Source organism: Hippocampus zosterae, chromosome 4, assembly GCF_025434085.1.
Source record: "Hippocampus zosterae strain Florida chromosome 4, ASM2543408v3, whole genome shotgun sequence".
Taxonomy (NCBI): Eukaryota; Metazoa; Chordata; class Actinopteri; order Syngnathiformes; family Syngnathidae; genus Hippocampus; species Hippocampus zosterae.
Window position 1 is genome coordinate 25,449,962 of NC_067454.1, and position 18,242 is coordinate 25,468,203.

The 18,242-nt window shown below is 42.4% G+C and overlaps 2 protein-coding genes across 3 annotated transcripts in view; one reads left to right on the forward strand and one right to left on the reverse strand.

Annotated features, from left to right (window-relative positions):
* Positions 1–18,242, forward strand: part of LOC127599791 (uncharacterized) — a 149,257-nt gene that overhangs the window by 97,028 nt on the left and 33,987 nt on the right. The window lies entirely within an intron of this gene.
* The window catches only part of adamtsl5 (ADAMTS like 5), a 35,867-nt gene that overhangs the window by 1,150 nt on the left and 16,475 nt on the right, over positions 1–18,242 (reverse strand). The window contains exons 3-12 of one of the 2 annotated variants that reach the window (XM_052063955.1): positions 12,654–12,832; positions 11,610–11,670; positions 10,863–10,968; positions 9,518–9,645; positions 8,414–8,504; positions 5,783–5,866; positions 5,098–5,261; positions 4,766–4,976; positions 795–902; positions 79–150 (exon numbers count right to left, since the gene is read on the reverse strand). In XM_052063955.1, the coding sequence (XP_051919915.1) occupies positions 79–150; positions 795–902; positions 4,766–4,976; positions 5,098–5,261; positions 5,783–5,866; positions 8,414–8,504; positions 9,518–9,645; positions 10,863–10,968; positions 11,610–11,670; positions 12,654–12,832 (1,204 nt within the window). Of the gene's footprint in view, positions 1–78; positions 151–794; positions 903–4,765; positions 4,977–5,097; positions 5,262–5,782; positions 5,867–8,413; positions 8,538–9,517; positions 9,646–10,862; positions 10,969–11,609; positions 11,671–12,653; positions 12,833–18,242 lie in introns of both variants that reach the window. The other variant, XM_052063954.1, reaches the window with a different exon arrangement.

Consider the following 18,242-nt stretch of genomic DNA (forward strand, 5'->3'; position numbering starts at 1 on the left):
TTAACATTTTTTAATATTTCAATTTGACCCAAAAAAAAATAATTAAAAATGAAAGATGATTAAAAGACTAGGACTTACTAAAATCCTTCTGGCAATACTGCCTCTGGCGCTCTCTTCGACCCTTAACCCTGCGGCATTTCCCACAATACCCTGCAGGTTTAAAGGAACAGAAAAGAACTCACATGTCAAGTATTAACACAAAACCTCTTACGCTGAAAAAAAAAAATGGTGAGTTGAACTGACCAGATACATTTTTTTAGGAAATGGGTCGATATCCAGATGATTTTATTTTGTGCCACCGCTTGGCGAAATAACATTGGATAACTGCAACAACCCATTTTTTTTTTCAGTGTAGGACAAACTGTTGAGAATAGAAATTATATCGCTACTAGAAATAAGGCTAGAGCAGGAGACTAATGATGCCCCTTACAATCTAAACAAAATGAACTAAGTAATGAATCCATCAGAGCAAAGGTCCAGACAGACGTGGTTGGATGACCTTGGTGCTGAAGAACTTCCTAGCTTGACCATCAACCAATCAAAGATCTTTTGAGAGGAACTACAAAAGCAATCAGTGATGTCCACTTCAATGGACTAAAATTCCCATTGACCTACTCCACAGTTTCCTGGAAGTGTCATGGTAAGAAGTCCAAACACTTTTGTTCCGATGGTGTATGAAAGTTTGTTGTGACGTTTGACATGAAAGCCCTTGTTTTCATTTTCAAGAACTCGCTTGGCGTGAGTTGGCAAAGTGTGGGGCGAAGCTGGTTCAGATGTTGACACGATGGACTTACTTCCAGGCGAGGGTTGAGGCAGCAGGTTTCTGTGGTTCTCGTCTCGTTCCAGACGAGGCAAAATGGGATGGCGGGAAGGGTGCCGCGGTGGCTTCAGCGGCCTTACAACTGCTTGGCACAAAAAGAAACGCAGTTGTCCAAGCCAATTGGTACAAATGTCACTCACACTTCTCGTTAAGATTGATTGAATTCCCCCATGAGCCATTCCAATTTGTATCGGTACACTGTGCTGTACACACAGTGGTTAACACTTTTCTTAGATCACCTGTGAGAGAAACAAGACAAGATCACACAGCATCATGAAACGCTTGAGCACTTTCAATTCCAGTGAGTCCTCGATTGACCATTTTGAGGTTTTAGGAACTTCATCTTTATGTAATGTAAATGTATGTATAATACTAATACCACTAATAATATTGAGTGGCATGGTGTCCGACTGGTTATCACGTCCGCCTCACAGTACAAAGGTGCAGGGTTCAATTCAAGGCGTGGAGTTTGCATGTTCTACCCATGCGTGGGTTTTCTCTGGGTTTCTTCCCACATTCCAAAAACATGTACCGAATGTGAATGAAACACTCTAAAATTTAGAATGTTCCATTAACAAGTTAGAGTCTAAACTGTCCGAAGGTGTGAGTGCAAGCGCGAATGGTTGTTCATTTCTGTGTGCCCTGCGAATGGCAGGCAACCAGTTCAGGGTGTCCCCCACACGAAGACAGCTGGGATAGGCTCCGGTACACCCATGACCATTGTGAGGATAAACAGATTAGATAATAATAATATTAATAATACATGATAGTTTCTTTTTTGTCAAAAAGCCCCCAGGGGATGCACAGGATGTCAATCAACCTCCCGCGATCGACCCGTTACTGCGCATGCGCACACTCATACACACGCATGCCATGATGAGCAACAGCCTGACGCAGAGGCATGCGACTCACTTTTGCCGCCTGTTAACTATCGTAGCTCACGCGTACAGTTTTAAAATGCTTCTTTTGGCCCTCCAGATTCCCATTCTTCAAGAGTGCCATCGGTGAATTGTACACGAAATGCACTTTGCCTGATAATAATAATAATAATAATAATAATAATAATAATATTAAGGCGACAAGGTAACTGATCGCAAGCTGCTAGAGCAGACTGCTGAGCGCTAACTTCTGGTGACGCAGTTCACGTACGTTCACCTGCGTGACCTGCTTTGTGTTATTTTGTTTTTTCAACACTTTTTGTGAAAGTGAGACTGATAGGATGATTAGGATTCAGTGTGCATGAACACAAAAAGTATACAGTATTACAAACATGCACAGAGATACACAAATGTTCGTTACTTTTTTTTTCCCCTCTCCATCCCTCGCGATCGACTTGGGACCAGTCCGCGAGCTACCTGTCGATCGCGATCAACGTAATGGGCATCCCTGGCTAAACAAAAGGCGCTTCCGCTAGAATATTTTGCAGGTGTCTTTCTATGAACAAGCGCCAGGTTCACTCTCTAACGAATTTCATCTTCATGTCAACAGCCAGGAGCTTCGCACTGGATTTCAGAATAACTGACAAGCTAGCAGGGAAATCATGGAGTGGATCACATGTCAATAAGGACCTTCTCTATTCGATCCAGTGGGACTATGTGGAAAACGGAGCACGGCAAATGCTCTTTACTTTGTCCTACCCCCACATTTATGTTCATATTCAACTGCAGGTACGAATTGTCCATCCTGCACATTCTTTGCTGAGCTGCTTTTCGTCTGCTCTTTGTGCGACCCAGACGCTCAAAGAAGCATTTACCGCTGAAATCAAAGAAAAGATGGGGTTCCATACAAGGAACCCTGCACACGTGTACAGCAGCCTTCTTGGGAAACAGACAACAGATGCATTCTTTAGCAGTAGCAAAGAGCAAAGAGCCTGATTTGGATTTTGTAGTCGAATGTTTTTGCTCCTGGCCCTCAGCATTCGCACTCATCATCGGCCACCCACATGTTCTCATTGTCACGAATGTGTGGCCAGACTGTTGTCCATGATGCTGAAGGTGCAATTAATAAACGTCCGTTTCATTAGTGATGCATCTATTCTGCAACAGTAGCAAAACAAAAGTGCTTGTTGAGGACATTCAGGAACACCACTCATGAAGGAGGACATGAGGACGGTGGAGCCGAACTTGGAGTAGACTTCAACACCTCACTGAAGTAGAACACTAATAATTATTTTGAGGTCATCTTTCACCCCATTCGTTATTCATTTATATCACAACTCTTCACTGTGTGCGCAGAAACTTCTGAACACTCTGCAATGGTATTACTCTGCAAATATATATACTATGCATTGTGTACATAGAGTATGTACTTTGTATAATCACTGGTCTGCATATATTACAATGCTTCATACACATTGGGTATGTCACCAAAGATTTTAAAACACCACCACATATATCAGAGTGATAGAAGAAGCAGTCAAATGACTCATTTCCTTCTCTGTGAAGTACAAGAAGCTCTTGACTCTTGTGACCCTCACGAGTCACAGGGTAGTCAGGCAGATCGGTGACCTGTGACCTTTACGACACTGAAGGGATGGGATTCCAATCAGACCTCGAGAGCACAAGTGTGTTTGTTTAGTAGCTTGAAAATAAAAAATAACAGCTCATGTAATGCTGGGGAACGTCATATCATGAAATGTAATTTATAACTGAACTTGGCCAAAGTGAGGTGGAAAGCCTCATTTTTATTGTTAATATTATTGCCGTATTTTCCGCATAGAAGCCGCACCTAAAAGCCTTGCTTTTTCTTAAAAGCTCACATCGTCCCGTAAAATCCGATGCGCCTTCTGTATGGGCATAACGGTAATATTTCGACCCCTAAATAGTTCCTTGCTCGTGACATGTTGACAACGCAGAGTTCAAACTTAAGGCAATCCGTTCCGCAGTTGAACACGGAAATCGAGCAGAGGCAAGAGAGTTCAATGTTAATGAGTCAATGTTATAACTTGCTGTGGGTTAAGTGTACTTTGTTAAACAGGTTTTACTGACATCTGACCGTTCTGTTGGTTTTTCTTTGAGCGTTGCTCCATCTGGTGGATGTATTGTAGATTGCATCTTATAATGCGGTGCACCCAATGTATGAAAAAAATATAAAATAGGCCATTCCTTTAAGGTGCGCCTCATAATCCAGTGTGCCTTTGAATGTGGAAAATGCGAGGAGCGATGTCCGAGTGATGGTGTTTGCCCCCGAGGTTGCTGTTCAAATCCCGTGCAAGAGGGCACATCATCTGAAGTCAGGAACAGGGTAAGCCTGTTCCCAGCCTGATTTTCTGGGCTTAGACCAGCCCATTTCAATTCAAAACATTGTAATGATGACATTCGATTTTTGGAATTTGATTGAAAATTCAATTTACAGTTGAATGTGCTTCCAGGATCCCGATCAGTGTTTGTTTGAACCAGTCCGAGAACATTAATTAATTAATTAATTCATTCATTCATATTCCAGAGTCTATCCGAGCTGTCTTCGTGCAGTAGGCAGGGAACACCCTAAAGCATTTGCCAGCCAATCGCAGGGCACACAGAGACGAACAACCATCCGTGCTCACATTCGCACCCAGACCACGTAGGCCCGGGGAGAACATGCAAAGTCGAACCCACGACCTCTGCACTGTGCCGCGCTAACCACTGGACCACTGGGCCGCCCCAGAACATAAAGAGTTAAATTGTGAAAAAGGGTCCAGGAGGCAAGTATCCATAGCATCAGATACAACATTTTACACTTAACAAGGCAGATTTATCAAACATTGATTGAGGCAGCTCACACTGCACTTCCTGCTTGTGCCCTTATTCGGAAACCTATTCACAAGCGCAGAGATGGTAAAGTGACAGTGTGTCAATGTGATGACAAACTACTATTTTGAGAATTTGATGCAGATGAACTCTGTTGGTTGTGAAACCAAAATGTTGGAATGTAGTCAGTGATGAATAGAGAATAAACGAGGCTTACACCAGTGGGGACGGGTGCTCACTGGGGGAGGCCGGGTAGTGGTGGTGGTTGTGGTGGTGGTGGTTTCAATGATGGGTACCGTCCATGGGAGGTAGTTGGCACTGTGGTGAGCCTGACGCAGTGGACTCCTCTTCCCATGGTGGAGGTCGTACTGGTCTGGTGGTAACCAGTACTCATACTCAATGCCTGGGTTTCTGTCTGTGGCAAGAACCTGTACACACGATGACCACATAGAAACATAAAGACGAGATAAGTCAAGGTTTTGCGTTTACCGTCTTGACATGTTGTGTGATTATAAGGTGCAGATGTCCAAACGCTTTTGGGTATCTCACCATTAGACGCAAGTCTTCCCGTGTTGGCCCCGGGACCTCAAAGCTCTCCCAGGTGTCAGCTGAGCGCCGGTATAGAAGTTTGGTTCCAGCTATATTGTACTCGCCCGGGACACTGATCTTCCAGTTACCGTTGATGACAAACTGGGAGTGACCATTCTGGAGAGCTTTAAGAGGGAAGAGGGCAATTATGGAGTCAAAGCTTTCTGTATCAGTGGAGCCCAATGAAGTCGGGAAGTGGGTGGATTTAGGGGTGCATTGAAGAAAGAAATAAGCCAGATGCCCAAATTTGGTCAGGCTGTCTCGACTAAGTACTGAAGGAGATTTTCCATGACATCTAGTGGAAACGAGCACATTCACCTGCTTTGGCCCGGTGGACAGATAAAGCTTTCATATGTGGCCATCTCAAACCACAGTGTGTGCCATTACTAGGCCGCTTTTATTCTGGTCTCATAAACAAGATGAGAATAGAAGTCGTAGCTGTTCTGTTGCCACCACACATCCAGTGAGCAGGCAGGGCTGGCTGAGCCCCGACCGTCACTGGGGGATGAGGAAGTAATAGCAAGGCCAGGAAATTATTTGACATGTCGGATTTACAAGTGTAGCCATGGAGCTGGTGTCAAAGCAGTAACGGGAAATAGATACAAACATCAGAGCAGGTGGCCCGCGTGTTTGTCCGTGAGCTTACCAAGATAATTCCTGCTGTTATCCGTGACTCGGATGTGAGTGGCTCCAGCTGGTATCTTGGTTACTTCGTTGTATCCAAAGGGACCTCCGAGCCGACAGAAGAGCACACTCCATTAGAAACTTGAATTTATTCATGTGGTCACATTGCTCTCAGTGTATACAATTGAACTGAATTATTTTTCCTTTCCATTTTATTGACCTAGAGCAGTGGTTTTTAACCTTCTTAGAGGTACCAAACCCAACCAGTTAATATGCACATTCACCAAACCCTTTTTACATAGTCAGGATATTAAAAAAACGACACATTTATTAAAAACAGAAAAAAGTCAATACAATTTCACCCTTGTGAGGATAAAGCGGATCAGAAAATGGATGGATGGACGGATAGTCTCCCTTTTTACAGGATCCATGACATTTCATCTTTGCGCTTTTGCTACAATGTCATCATTGACACGTTCAATTAGATTTGATGACAATAGCAAGAAAAACAACGAGTAACGTTTCATGGGACTGCTTTATAAGCCCCTCCACCTGCAAATCTCAATGGCTCCCCCGCAGTTCCCGAGTGAACAGCTGTTGCCATTCGTGACACACGGTAACAGTCTTTTGCTGTCGGTTTCTCTCCTGCTTAGGAATTTCAGGGGGAAACTATGCACAAGTTTCCAACGTCAGACTTCCAGACAGGCCCCAATGAACTCTAAAGCATCTGACCTTTTGGAGCATTTGTGTCACCACCCTCCGTCAATTCGCTCTCCGTTTGCAAGCAAAGCTGCAGTATAAGGAGCAAACCTCCCAGGAACGAAGTCACCCAAACAAAGGAAACATTATCAGCTTGTTTTCTCCTTGCTCACGTTCACCCAATATGACCTGCGGGTCCTTCCTGCGCACAACCGTGCGTGCGGACGTCACTGTTGCTGTCCCGTGAGGTGACGCCCCTAACCAATCATATTTTTTATTATTCAATCTTTCAAGGGATCTTACTATGTCAATGCTCATGCAATCTCACCATTGTTTTTAACCCTTTCAGCGAGAGCGGTTATTAGAGTGGACAGCTATTCAAATGTTCTTTTGAACCCTTATGGGTGTTGCCATCCACTTGATTGCCATCCTTATTTTTTTTTCTTCATGTCTACAGACTAATAAACACACGCGAGAAATAATTCCTGATGTAGATTATCATTTGTGCCTGAAACGGGTTAATTTTAGAGGCTCTCTGACTTGGCAAAGGTGGCTGCACTCTGATGTTGAATCCATACAGATGCCGGCGGCATTCCTTTTATGGTTGTTATTATTATTTTTTGATAACTTTTCACTTCACTTCACAGCTTGCTTATGGGCCTGAAATAATGATGGTGGGATGACTGACAGACTGACATGCCTACCACTGGGGTGGGGGTAGGTTTCCAAGTTTATCCATGACAATAGTGAGATTTAATGTTCTATATCAAAGGGATGGATTATACTGTGCAAGTGGTCATGAGGTTGTGGCTGGTTGCTGTAAAATATACAGTAGGTGTTCTGTCAATGACTAAAAAGTAATCCTATCCGATCGAGAAACAATTTGCGCTGTCTATGCGGGAAGAGAAGCTGTAATGTCATGATACCATTCAAATGGATTCAGATTCGTTACCATCAAATCAGTTTTGAAATAAAAGTTTCAACTCAGAAGCAAAGAATATCCGCATTGTGTCCAAACTTTGTTTTGGGTCTAGAAACAATTATTTGAATGCATATCTGAAAGTGATTGCTGCCTTCTAACAGAACCAGCCAAGATGTCACACAATCGCTATTTTATGATGATTTCATCATTGTGAGGTTTATTCTGAATGTCACAGTTTTTCAGTGATGTTCAGAAGTGTACAGCTCTGTGTCAGTTAATTAGATAAAGTTTGGATGCAGAGAGTGTTTGTAGAGCGGTCAACTTCTTTTTACGCTTACATGCATTCTAGTAAGAATTGCATTTTTTATTTGCCAGTAAAATTAAGGCACCAAGTGTTGGATTGTTTTTAAATTTTAAAAAATGGCTTTGGTTAACATCAGTTTATAGTTGCATGACAGTTAATAATGTGAAAATCAAAAATTGTCTCAACAATAAAAATTGAATGATGGTTCCGGTCCGACCCTGCATGCACCAATTATTCATACATTGTTATCTAGTTTGTAAACCAGTTTCAAATTGTTGTCGCCCCAATGCATTAACTTTGTGCTTGATTATAATGTTGAATATACAGGAAAGAAGATGCAAAATTCATATGGACTCTTGTGTGTCCTCATACCAAGAGTATTACAGGATGTGCCATCACAGATACATGTTTTGGTGATATTAAGCCTATAATAAGGTCAATTGGATGCCTTGACTTGTGATTCTGCACAAACCTCTTCTTTCAGAGACCTTAACCACTGCAATTTTGAACTACCGGTTGTTAGTTTAATTTTGATTTGGAGGTTAGCCAACAGCTTTTGGTTAGCATAAGAGTTTCACAAAAGCCTCATGACTAAACATCAGTGATGAGAAATCAAGCCAAGAGCCCGGTATTATCCTGACATCAAGTACCATAGGTCTGAAAGTGATTCCTCATGTTGATTTTTGCACACCCGCATGTGTGTGTGTGTGTGTGTGTGTGTGTCCTACCTGCCTCCAGGCCATTGCTCTGGTAAACACTCCTGTGGTGAAGGCAGGTGGTGTTTTTCCCTCCACAGACCATGCAGGCATCCTCTTGCTCCTTTGAACCCAAGATGGAGTCACAGCCAGGCTTCTATATGAAGCGTAGAAACAAGCTTCGTGAAATGTTTACCATACAACAAGGATGAGGATCCGATGGGATGTTTGTCCTAAGTGCTTTTTGATTGCACATGATCTGGCGAGAGGCAGCCTTTTTGTTTATGTTGTGTCGTTCTCCACGACTGCATTCCGACTTAAGATGACCCACGCACGCACCCACGCACGTACGCACCCACGCACGCATGCAGGCACACACCTTCTGTTTCTTCTCCCTGTCATTTTTGTGTCTTTGAAACATTTATTTGCAGAAAGGGGCTCAATGAGGGAAGATGGTTGGTCTCGAGGAATTCCAAAACACAGGGTGATAATAATTACTGCTGCATAGATTGAGTGTTTTTGTTTTTACTTCAGCCTTCGATTCCAGTGATGCAGGGCAATCTTCCAGGAGACCTATAATTAGCCTCCCAAAGTCTTTTAAAAACACGGCAAGCATACATGGGCATTACAGGAAATGAATCCCTAGTGTGAAGGTACAGTGCAAACAACACAAGCCCTCACTGGGGGTGTGAACATCACCCAACAAAATAACCAAATAAAGAAATAGCCTCCGAATTAATCAAATGGTTCTCAATATTACTTTGAGCATCTGCTCTACTATCTTAGACTTTTTGATTGATCAGTTTTTGTGACTTTTCAGGCATAAAACTTAAACCGAGTTCCCAAACTTTACTACGGGGTGTTGAACTTCTCTACATTGGGTGTCATAATATCTCTCTCTCTCTGTGTGTGTGTGTGTGTGTGTGTGTGTATATATATATATATATATATATATATATATATATATATATATATATATATATATGTATATACACACACACACACACACACACACACACACACACACACTGTTCTACAATTTATACAATTTTATCTGCTCTAAGTGTTGTATAAAGTTGAAGCAGTTGTTCTTGGTAAACAGACTACAAAAGAGAGAAAATCTTAGTTGACTCTCACCAAACAGCGTCCGTTGACACACACAGCACCGGGTACTTTGTCACAGGCTGTGCCATCAAGCACACGTCCAAAGTTGTAGTAGAAGTTATGACCCAAGGCCAGGCAGTTGAGCTCACAGGGGTTGGAGCCTGGTAGAGGAGATGTTCAGTCATTGGCTCAGTGATTTTAAGTGGGTTGGAGAATGTCAGAGTAAACTGCTGTTGAACTGATCATCAAGAGATGAAGAAAGCAAAACACACTGGGCTAGATCATTATCAAACAAAAGGATGGCAAGATAAGTAAGAAATGACTTACAAGGACAGGAAACAACGTCATGTGAAAATGCACACGTATCTCAAGAGCAGAGGTTTGTTTTGCAATCTCATGAGATACAGCATTGAAATGTATTTTCATGTCGCTTTAGACCAGTGCTTCTCAAATAGGGGGGCAGATTCCGGAGGGCCTGGCATGTGGAGGGAGGTTTGACCGCAGGTGACACTTTTTTTTCCTGTCATACTAGAATAAAGTGTAATTGCACATCCAACACAGTAGGTGGCAGTGGGACCCTCATTGCCAGACTTCCTGCAGAGAGTATTAGTTCCTCTGCAGAGGTGCAGCATGCCACTGTCATGATATTGTCCTGTTTGTTTTTTCAGTCTCCGACGGGACCGGAGGGCGTTCCCTCCAGAGCGGCACCTGCCTCTTATTATCATTGTTATCCTGCTACCTTTAAAAGCTGAGCCACGCTGACAACTGGCTGTCGGTTTATTCAGTCATGCTCACAATTTTTTTTCTCCAAGTGCCTGTTAATTCTAGACATTCTTGACTTTTTGCCTCATAGCTTCTTGCCTTGTTTTTCATGTATTTCTGGTTGATATTTCTCGGTTTGTATTTTTGTGAGAGTTTTTATTGTCCTGTTTCTTTGTCACCATCGTCATTTGTTGTACTTTGTCGGTCTTACGATTTCCTCTTGAATAAACATTTTTATTAACGGTCTGATCCTTTGCTGGATAACTTACAGGTATATTATGAAAATAATTGACAAACATGAAAAAAATGACTTTTCGCTATAATTATAGTCGTATGTAGTTAATTTTATACATGTAAGATGCAATTTCATTTAGTTTTTTTTTGAGCATTTTAATTTTTACTGGACATTGTTAACAAAATCAGGTATTCAATTTGTGTTTCAGTTATCTCATTAACTTTACCGTAGATGGATGAAGTCGTGACATGACATTTGCAGATGTGAGTACGTCAACAGTAAAGGATGCTTTTACCTTAAATTATTTTATAAGACTTATGGCTGTCTATTAGATCACATCTAATACAAGTGATATGAAGTGATGTGTGTTGTCTCACTGACCTCCTTGAAAGGTAGTCCATCTGAAGGAGTTTCCTGTCACCAACTGTTTCTCATTGAAAGCGGCACACTGCATCTCTCGGAACTCTTGTGATCCAGGAGGACACTCCTACACACAATGCATCGGCATTAGGGATACAGACTACAGTACTCTGTAATGCTGAATATGACATTCATTTCCAATCATGGCAAATTGTAATCCCAACCCTAAAATTAAATGAACGTGCAAATGGAGCCTCAGGGAGCTAAATGACACCTAGAATGAAGCTGCCCAGATGGGTGTTCCCATCAGAGCGCAGAAAACATGTTTGGGAACTGCGGCTATTTGCTGCACCGGAGGCTTGATCTGAATCACAAAGTGCAAAGTGCAACATGCACTCACTTTCATCATGAAACAAGCTTCAACTCATCTGTGAGATCGTCCACATGCAAGTATGAGCTGTGTGGCGATTGCCTGTCCAAACACACCCACTCACAACTCCTCACGTGTCTAACGCGGTTGCAACTCCGACACCCGACTGCAACGCGGCCACATGAATCTCGAAGAGTTCATAGCAGAGCAGTGAAGACAAAGGTTAGTATGCTCGTGAAATTCCAGTTCACACCCTGAAAGGTCTCAGCCGCAACATTATCCCCAAACACGCCCACATGCTCAACTTCAAGAACAAACATCAGCCTTTGTCTGAAAATATTTGCATTGAAAATTGCGTGGCAATCTTGTACAGTGTGGAAACCTTCATGCTGAACGACCTTGGTGTTGCAGATCTTGTATTGTCTGGGATCACCTCCACAGGGTCCGCCCAGTGGGTTTCTGACAAACACAAAGACATACATGCGACAAAATGAAGTATGTGTTCACTTGCAGACAACTAACTGAAATGTATCAGTTTCCCAGAAATTCATTTTTTATGTTTGATCCAAAAAATATATACATTTAATGTGAAGGTTAAGTATAGGCCCATCACAAGAAGGTCAAACCGTGTGAAGAACATTGATCCGTGTCTTCTAACAGCACGAATCTTTGCTTCCTGAAATAACGTTTCTTCAGTTGCCTTAAAGATGCAGAAAGTAAAAACGTAGTTATGGCTGTACGTGGTTATAACACTCACTACATCAAAATTACATTACATTAAAGATTATTACATTATTACATTATTACATTAAAGAGTCAGGAACGAACAGTCGGTACTCATTTTTGGTGTCAAGCCCTTGTAAAAGACAGGATTTTTCTTTTTCTGTTTTATATATGGTCAGGAAACCAAAACACGGAAGCAAAATGCTGTCTTCTGCAAGGCCTTGACAGTTAAGGTGAGGAGCATGTTGAACGAGTTTGTTCCCCAGTAACTGGCCAACAGGGGCACAAAGTTGACCCAACAATTTTCTATGTTTGGCGGGACTGTCACCATCTCCAAAATAACCAGGGTTGAATGGGGAACACCTCATACAGTATTCACTTCTATCATTTGTTGCGTTGAAGGCCATTACTGCTGTATAAAAAGTCACTCTGGACAGCTTTGTGTAAAAGGCAAAAGGCCGATAAACGTCAGACCTTCTGTTCCAGCTCTGATGTGGCAACTTTGCAGGATTTCTGTATAAAGAGGCTTCAGGCTTCTAAGAAACGTGTCATTTGGAACGGAATCAACTCATCAATGTCTGATGAAAGCTTGGCGATTTAAAATGTATGCACGGGGAATGAAATGGGGTTAATGGATAACAACTTGTCCAATTCTCCCAAAGCAATCAATGCATACCCCCTCTCCCCCAAAGCCCAATATATTGTAAGATGTCCCTAACCTGGTGATGCAGGTTCGTGTACGTACAGCAGCACCGGTCCCACAAGTTCGTGAGCACACGGACCAGCCGCTCCAGCTTGCCCATTCGTTCCTAAAGTGCAGCTGGCGTCGGGTTCGTGCAGGACGGCCCAACAAGCCTTCACTATAAGGATCCCACGCAGAAGCCCAAGAAGCCTGAGCCTGAGAGAGAAAATAAAAATGGAGTCTTGAATACCAACACAGAAAGTAACACGGACTGTGGGGCAACTGTGGATTAAAGAAATCTCAGAGGTGCTCCTCAAACACATTCCAGAGTTTGTACCCTGGAGGTGGAGTGAAACTGGCAATGTTCCCACCAGTTTCTCATTCAAGAGCTGACTCACACCCACTTAATTCTTCCTTCGCACATACACTCAACAGCTGTGTGTCTATCAGCGTCAGCTGCGGTGTATGGGCCCAGAAGGATGTGCGAGCTGAAAACGTGTGAATAATATGTGCACGTAGAAGTGTATTTCATGTATTCATCACTGTTCAAAAGATGAAACAAATGATACCAGATGTTCCCATTAAGATGAATGTATATGCAACAACATCATGAAATCCAACACAAAGATACTGGATGATATTCTGCCAAATGATGCTGAAGCTTTGTTGGACACTGTGAGAGACCAATTCTCGACCAATTCGGTTTTCGCCCAAAAATTTCGATTTTTTTCTTATGCCTCGGATGACGAACAAATTTCGGTTCTCGAACAAACTGAGCGCATTTGAATGTACAATTTGACTCCTCTCGCATTCCTTACATGAGGAAATGACGTTTCCTCGTGTCGCTTTCCATTGTGAGCAGACGTGTTCAATAAACATTTTTTTTTAAGAGCGTGGTTTCGGTTTTTGAACAATTTCGGTTTTCGAACAGCCTTCTTGAACGGATTATGGACGAAAATCGAGGTTTGACTGTATTAATTTAACGCTATGTTTAGTAGAGTGTTTTTAATTTGCAGTGGTGTCGGACCATAATGTGGAATAAAAGCTGCATCTAATAGTTTGTTTACCTTGAGACAGAAAATGAACTCTTCGTATGATGCAAGCCAAAACCAAAATCATGAACATTACGATGAACAATTCTTTGAACATTGAACATGAACATTTTCTCCAGTCTTTCTTCTGTCACTCTTCAGTTCTCGTTCACAAGACGGTCAACCATGTGTTTTTACATCTTGCCTGGATGACTGTAACAGAGTACTTTTCGGGCAATCCAGCAAAGCTCTGGTACCTCCACAGCCACACAAGGCCATGGCAGCGCATCAATTTCACACTCATCCACTGGCTCCCGACCAAGTCCTGCATTATATACAAAATCTCGCTCCTCACTTTATATATATATATATATATATATATAGCACTCATCCTGGCTGCTCAGGAGCAGGCCCTGAGCACCAGAGCCATTGAGGCCTAGATATACCACACCAGACAAGACCCAAGGTGTAGGTTGTGCAAAGAGGCACCTGAGACGATCCAACACATAACTGCAGGGTGTAAAATGCTGGCAGGGAAAGCCTACATGGAACGCCATAACCAGGTGGCTGCCATAGTCTACCGAAACATCTGTGCGGAGTATGGACTGGAAACCCCAAGGTAAAAATGGGAAACACCTCCGAAGGTGGTGGAGAATGACAGAGCGAAGATCCTGTGGGACTTCCAGATCCAGACTGACAAGATGGTAATGGCGAACCAACCAGATATCGTGATCATAGATAAAGGACAGAGGAAAGCCGTTGTAGTGGATGTAGCGGTCCCAAGTGATGGAAACATCAGGAAGAAGGAACATGAGAAACTCGAGAAATACCAAGGGCTCAGAGAGGAACTGGAGAGAGCCTGGAAGGTAAAGGTGACAGTCGTGCCTGTGGTGGTCGGAGCACTTGGGGCAGTGACCCACAAACTAGATGAGTGGTTGCAACAGATCCCGGGAACAACATCGGACATCTCAGTCCAGAAATGTGCAGTGCTGGGAACAGCAAGGATACTGCGCAGAACCCTCAAGCTTCCTGGCCTCTGGTAGAGGACCCGAGCTGAATGAGGGACGGACACCACCCGAGGGGGGGTGAGACGAGGAATTAATTTTGTTTTTTTTTTCATTCATTCATTCATTTTCCGAGCTGCTTTATCCTCACTAGGGTCGTAGGGCGTGCTGGAGCCTATCCCAGCTATCTTCAGGCAGTAGGCAGGGGACACCCTGAACCAGTTGCCAGACAATCGCAGATGAATAACCATCCGCACCCACATTCACACCTAGGGACAATTTAGAGTGTCCAATCAGCCTGCCATGCATATTTTTGGAATATGGTAGGAAACCGGAGTACCCGGAGAAAAGCAACACAGGCACGGGGAGGAACATCAAACAACAATAAAAGCCTTTTCACTAGTGGGTCAGAAACGTCATGCTCACTTGTCTGGTACAAGCTAAGTTTGAAAGTTAACAAGAAACTTTAACGTCCATTGAGGAAAACAGAGATTAGATTGACATCTGTCACATTGAAATCCGCTTCAATTCCAAGCGCTGCCTCTCAGTTCCAAATACGCATCTGCGCTCCACGCCGACACTCCTCTCTCGTCATCTTCAGTTCCACCAGCCATCCAGCCGAACCAACGCAGACAGTCCAGCGGCGCCGACACCAACACTGAACAAAACGTGTCTTCGAACAATGCTGCCCATTACAGGCGCAAAAAGCACAATGGGTCCACAAAGGGTCCGACACCATATGATAATACAACAACAACAATAAAAGCTGAGCTCATGCAGACGGCTGCCAGGTACGGCGCCATCTTGAATACTTTTGTCACTGACTTTGAAAAAACGTACCAAGTTTTAAGTTAATCAATCAATTTAACAGAATGGATTTTGGTTTTTACCATTTAAATTGAGACTGGTTATTTTTGTTTAATATTTACAATTGCTAACTTGGTTTTACAATTATATGAAAGTTAAGAAAGTCCTGGAGGGGACGTGAAGTCAGAGTACTATACTCTGTAATATAGTACCACTCCTCTACTTATGCTCTGATCAAGACTGTGTAAAAACAACGTTTAGCATCACAGTTTTACTAAAGTTGTTACAAATAAAAAGTTTGTTGACAATGACTAGATTGTCTGTTTTTGATCAAAAATATAGCCTGGAATTGCCACGGTTTGTTATGAAGTTACAGTGAAAAAAAAAGGCCAACTACAGCTCACTGAAGTTATTTGACTTTGTGAATCATAAAATAGAATCTGACAGTTTCTACACACACACACACACACACACACACACACACACACACACACGCGCACACACACACACACACACACACACACACACACACAGTCATGTTTCCATCACAACATTGCATTGACATGAGCTCATTTCCCAGAGATGCTTTAACATTACATACCATACTTCAACCTCTTTTAAACCACAGTTAATCTGATGGACCCAATAGACTTGCTACAGACTCCAAGCAGAACATTTTAATCTATGTTTTAAGGACAACGAATTAAGCAAAACCAAAGAAACAGCAGTGTCAACACCAATACTCCACATCAACATCTAATACGAGAAACGTCAACACAAACGTCCTCGGCATACACACAAATTGAGAGTGATCTGTGCAGTGACTCTCCATCATTCTCCGTGGCAGGGTCACCTGAGGTTGCCCTCATTAATGTTACTGCCAGTCAAATGAATGTTGATAACAGTTGGAAAAGCCATTACAGATGAAATTACTGTGACGTTTACGACATGACCTAAATTCACAGAAGACGGTGAAACAGAGAGAGTCCGGTACAATCTGACACAAGATCACATCATGCTTCATGTCTGCAAGCAGATAGGATTCCAGTGTGGGTGTATATGTCGGCACCTGGGAGAAGCTTCAGCTGAGAAAGAAAAATAATAAATAATACAATGATGCACAAAAATGATCCAAATTAGAATAGTGGATCCTCCGAAGTGCAATGCTCTCAGTTAGCACAATTTGGAATTCAACTAACGTCTCATGAAAACTGATTAATGGTTTTCATCAATTTAACAACCTGATTCAGGAAGTTGGCAGGAATTTAAACTTGTTGTTGCGGCTGTGAAGTGAAGAGTTAAGCTAGTAGAGCGGAAAAGAGAAGACGGCAAGAAGAAAGCAAACCGTTTTCAAAGACTACTAAAGGTTTCAAGGTGATAAATCGGCAGAACCAAAAGCAACAAGGGTCACATGCTTACATACTGTCAGCCAAGGAGAATGAAGTGGAGAAGTTGTAAGTGAACATTAATGCAGTCGAAACGGGTAACTACACTGAAAGCCAACTCATGTAATTATCAATTACCGTATTTTCCACACTATATAGGCGCTTCGGAGTATACGGCACACATTCAATGAATGGCCTATTTTAAAACTGTTTTCATAGTGCATCACATTATCATGTGCAGAATGAAACTACAATAAAATAAAAACTAATTGAATGAAACTACAAGTGTGGCTGCTGTTGTGTTATGCATCCACTAGATGGAGTTACGCTAAAGGGAACACACTATAATACTGCTTCATTTATAAAGAGCTATCACAACCATTGCAGCTGAAACAAAGCACTTTACAGAACATTTAAAATAACTACGTCCAAGAAATCAGAATATTGATCCATTTATAAGGTGCATCGGATTATACGGCACACTGTCGGCTTTTGAGAAAATGGAATGCTTTTAGGTGCGCCTTATATTGCGGAAAATACGGTACATCAAAAGCAGTGAGGCGATTCACTTGTTAAATAACAAACGTCAAGAAAGACTAAGGATTTTATTGAGCTCAGGAAGTAGGAGAATTTTCTCAAATTCATATGTTTAACTTGATGACAGACATCAATACTCAAACCTTTGGGGATGATTATTATTCACTGGACAGGGGGAAGCGGAACATAAAAACGGTTAAGTAAGTAGTACCCTTAAGCGATAAAAGTCAGAAATGTTATGCAGATGAAAAATACTACTTTTTTTCAGTGGGCTCCATGGATGTGGAGGCTTCATTGACTGGGGATTCCACATGGGCAGCCAAATGATTCGCTGCACCCCTTGTACCCCCTCGAACGATCGCCAGCCGATTAAAAGGCGCATGTAAAGCCTTCACACTCACATTCATACCTATGGACAATTTAGAACTTCTGCAAAGCCTGATAACAACCCTGTCCTGATCATCTGAATCAGACATCTAAAACAGGCTGGTGAGGAGCCCTTGAGGACCAGATGTGTATTTTTCACACTTGAATTAATGAAACCTGAGGTAAATAAATAGGAATGTACAATTACACAGCACCGCACGACTAACTGGCTATGTAGGATAACGACAGCAAATTAGGTGGACAATTTTAAAAAACAAATGAACATAGTAATGTGTGACTCCAATCTGCATCACTGACTCGTGTATTCAAACTACCAATCAAAATTCATTCAACATGGGCACTAAAAAGTGACTGTGCTGCCATCATAGAATCCTGGGACAATATGTGACAACATGAGAACCACTAAATGCCAGTGGGAACAATTTCTAGCTGCTCGTTACTTATATATATGTAGAAGAACAGAATGTACACCTTA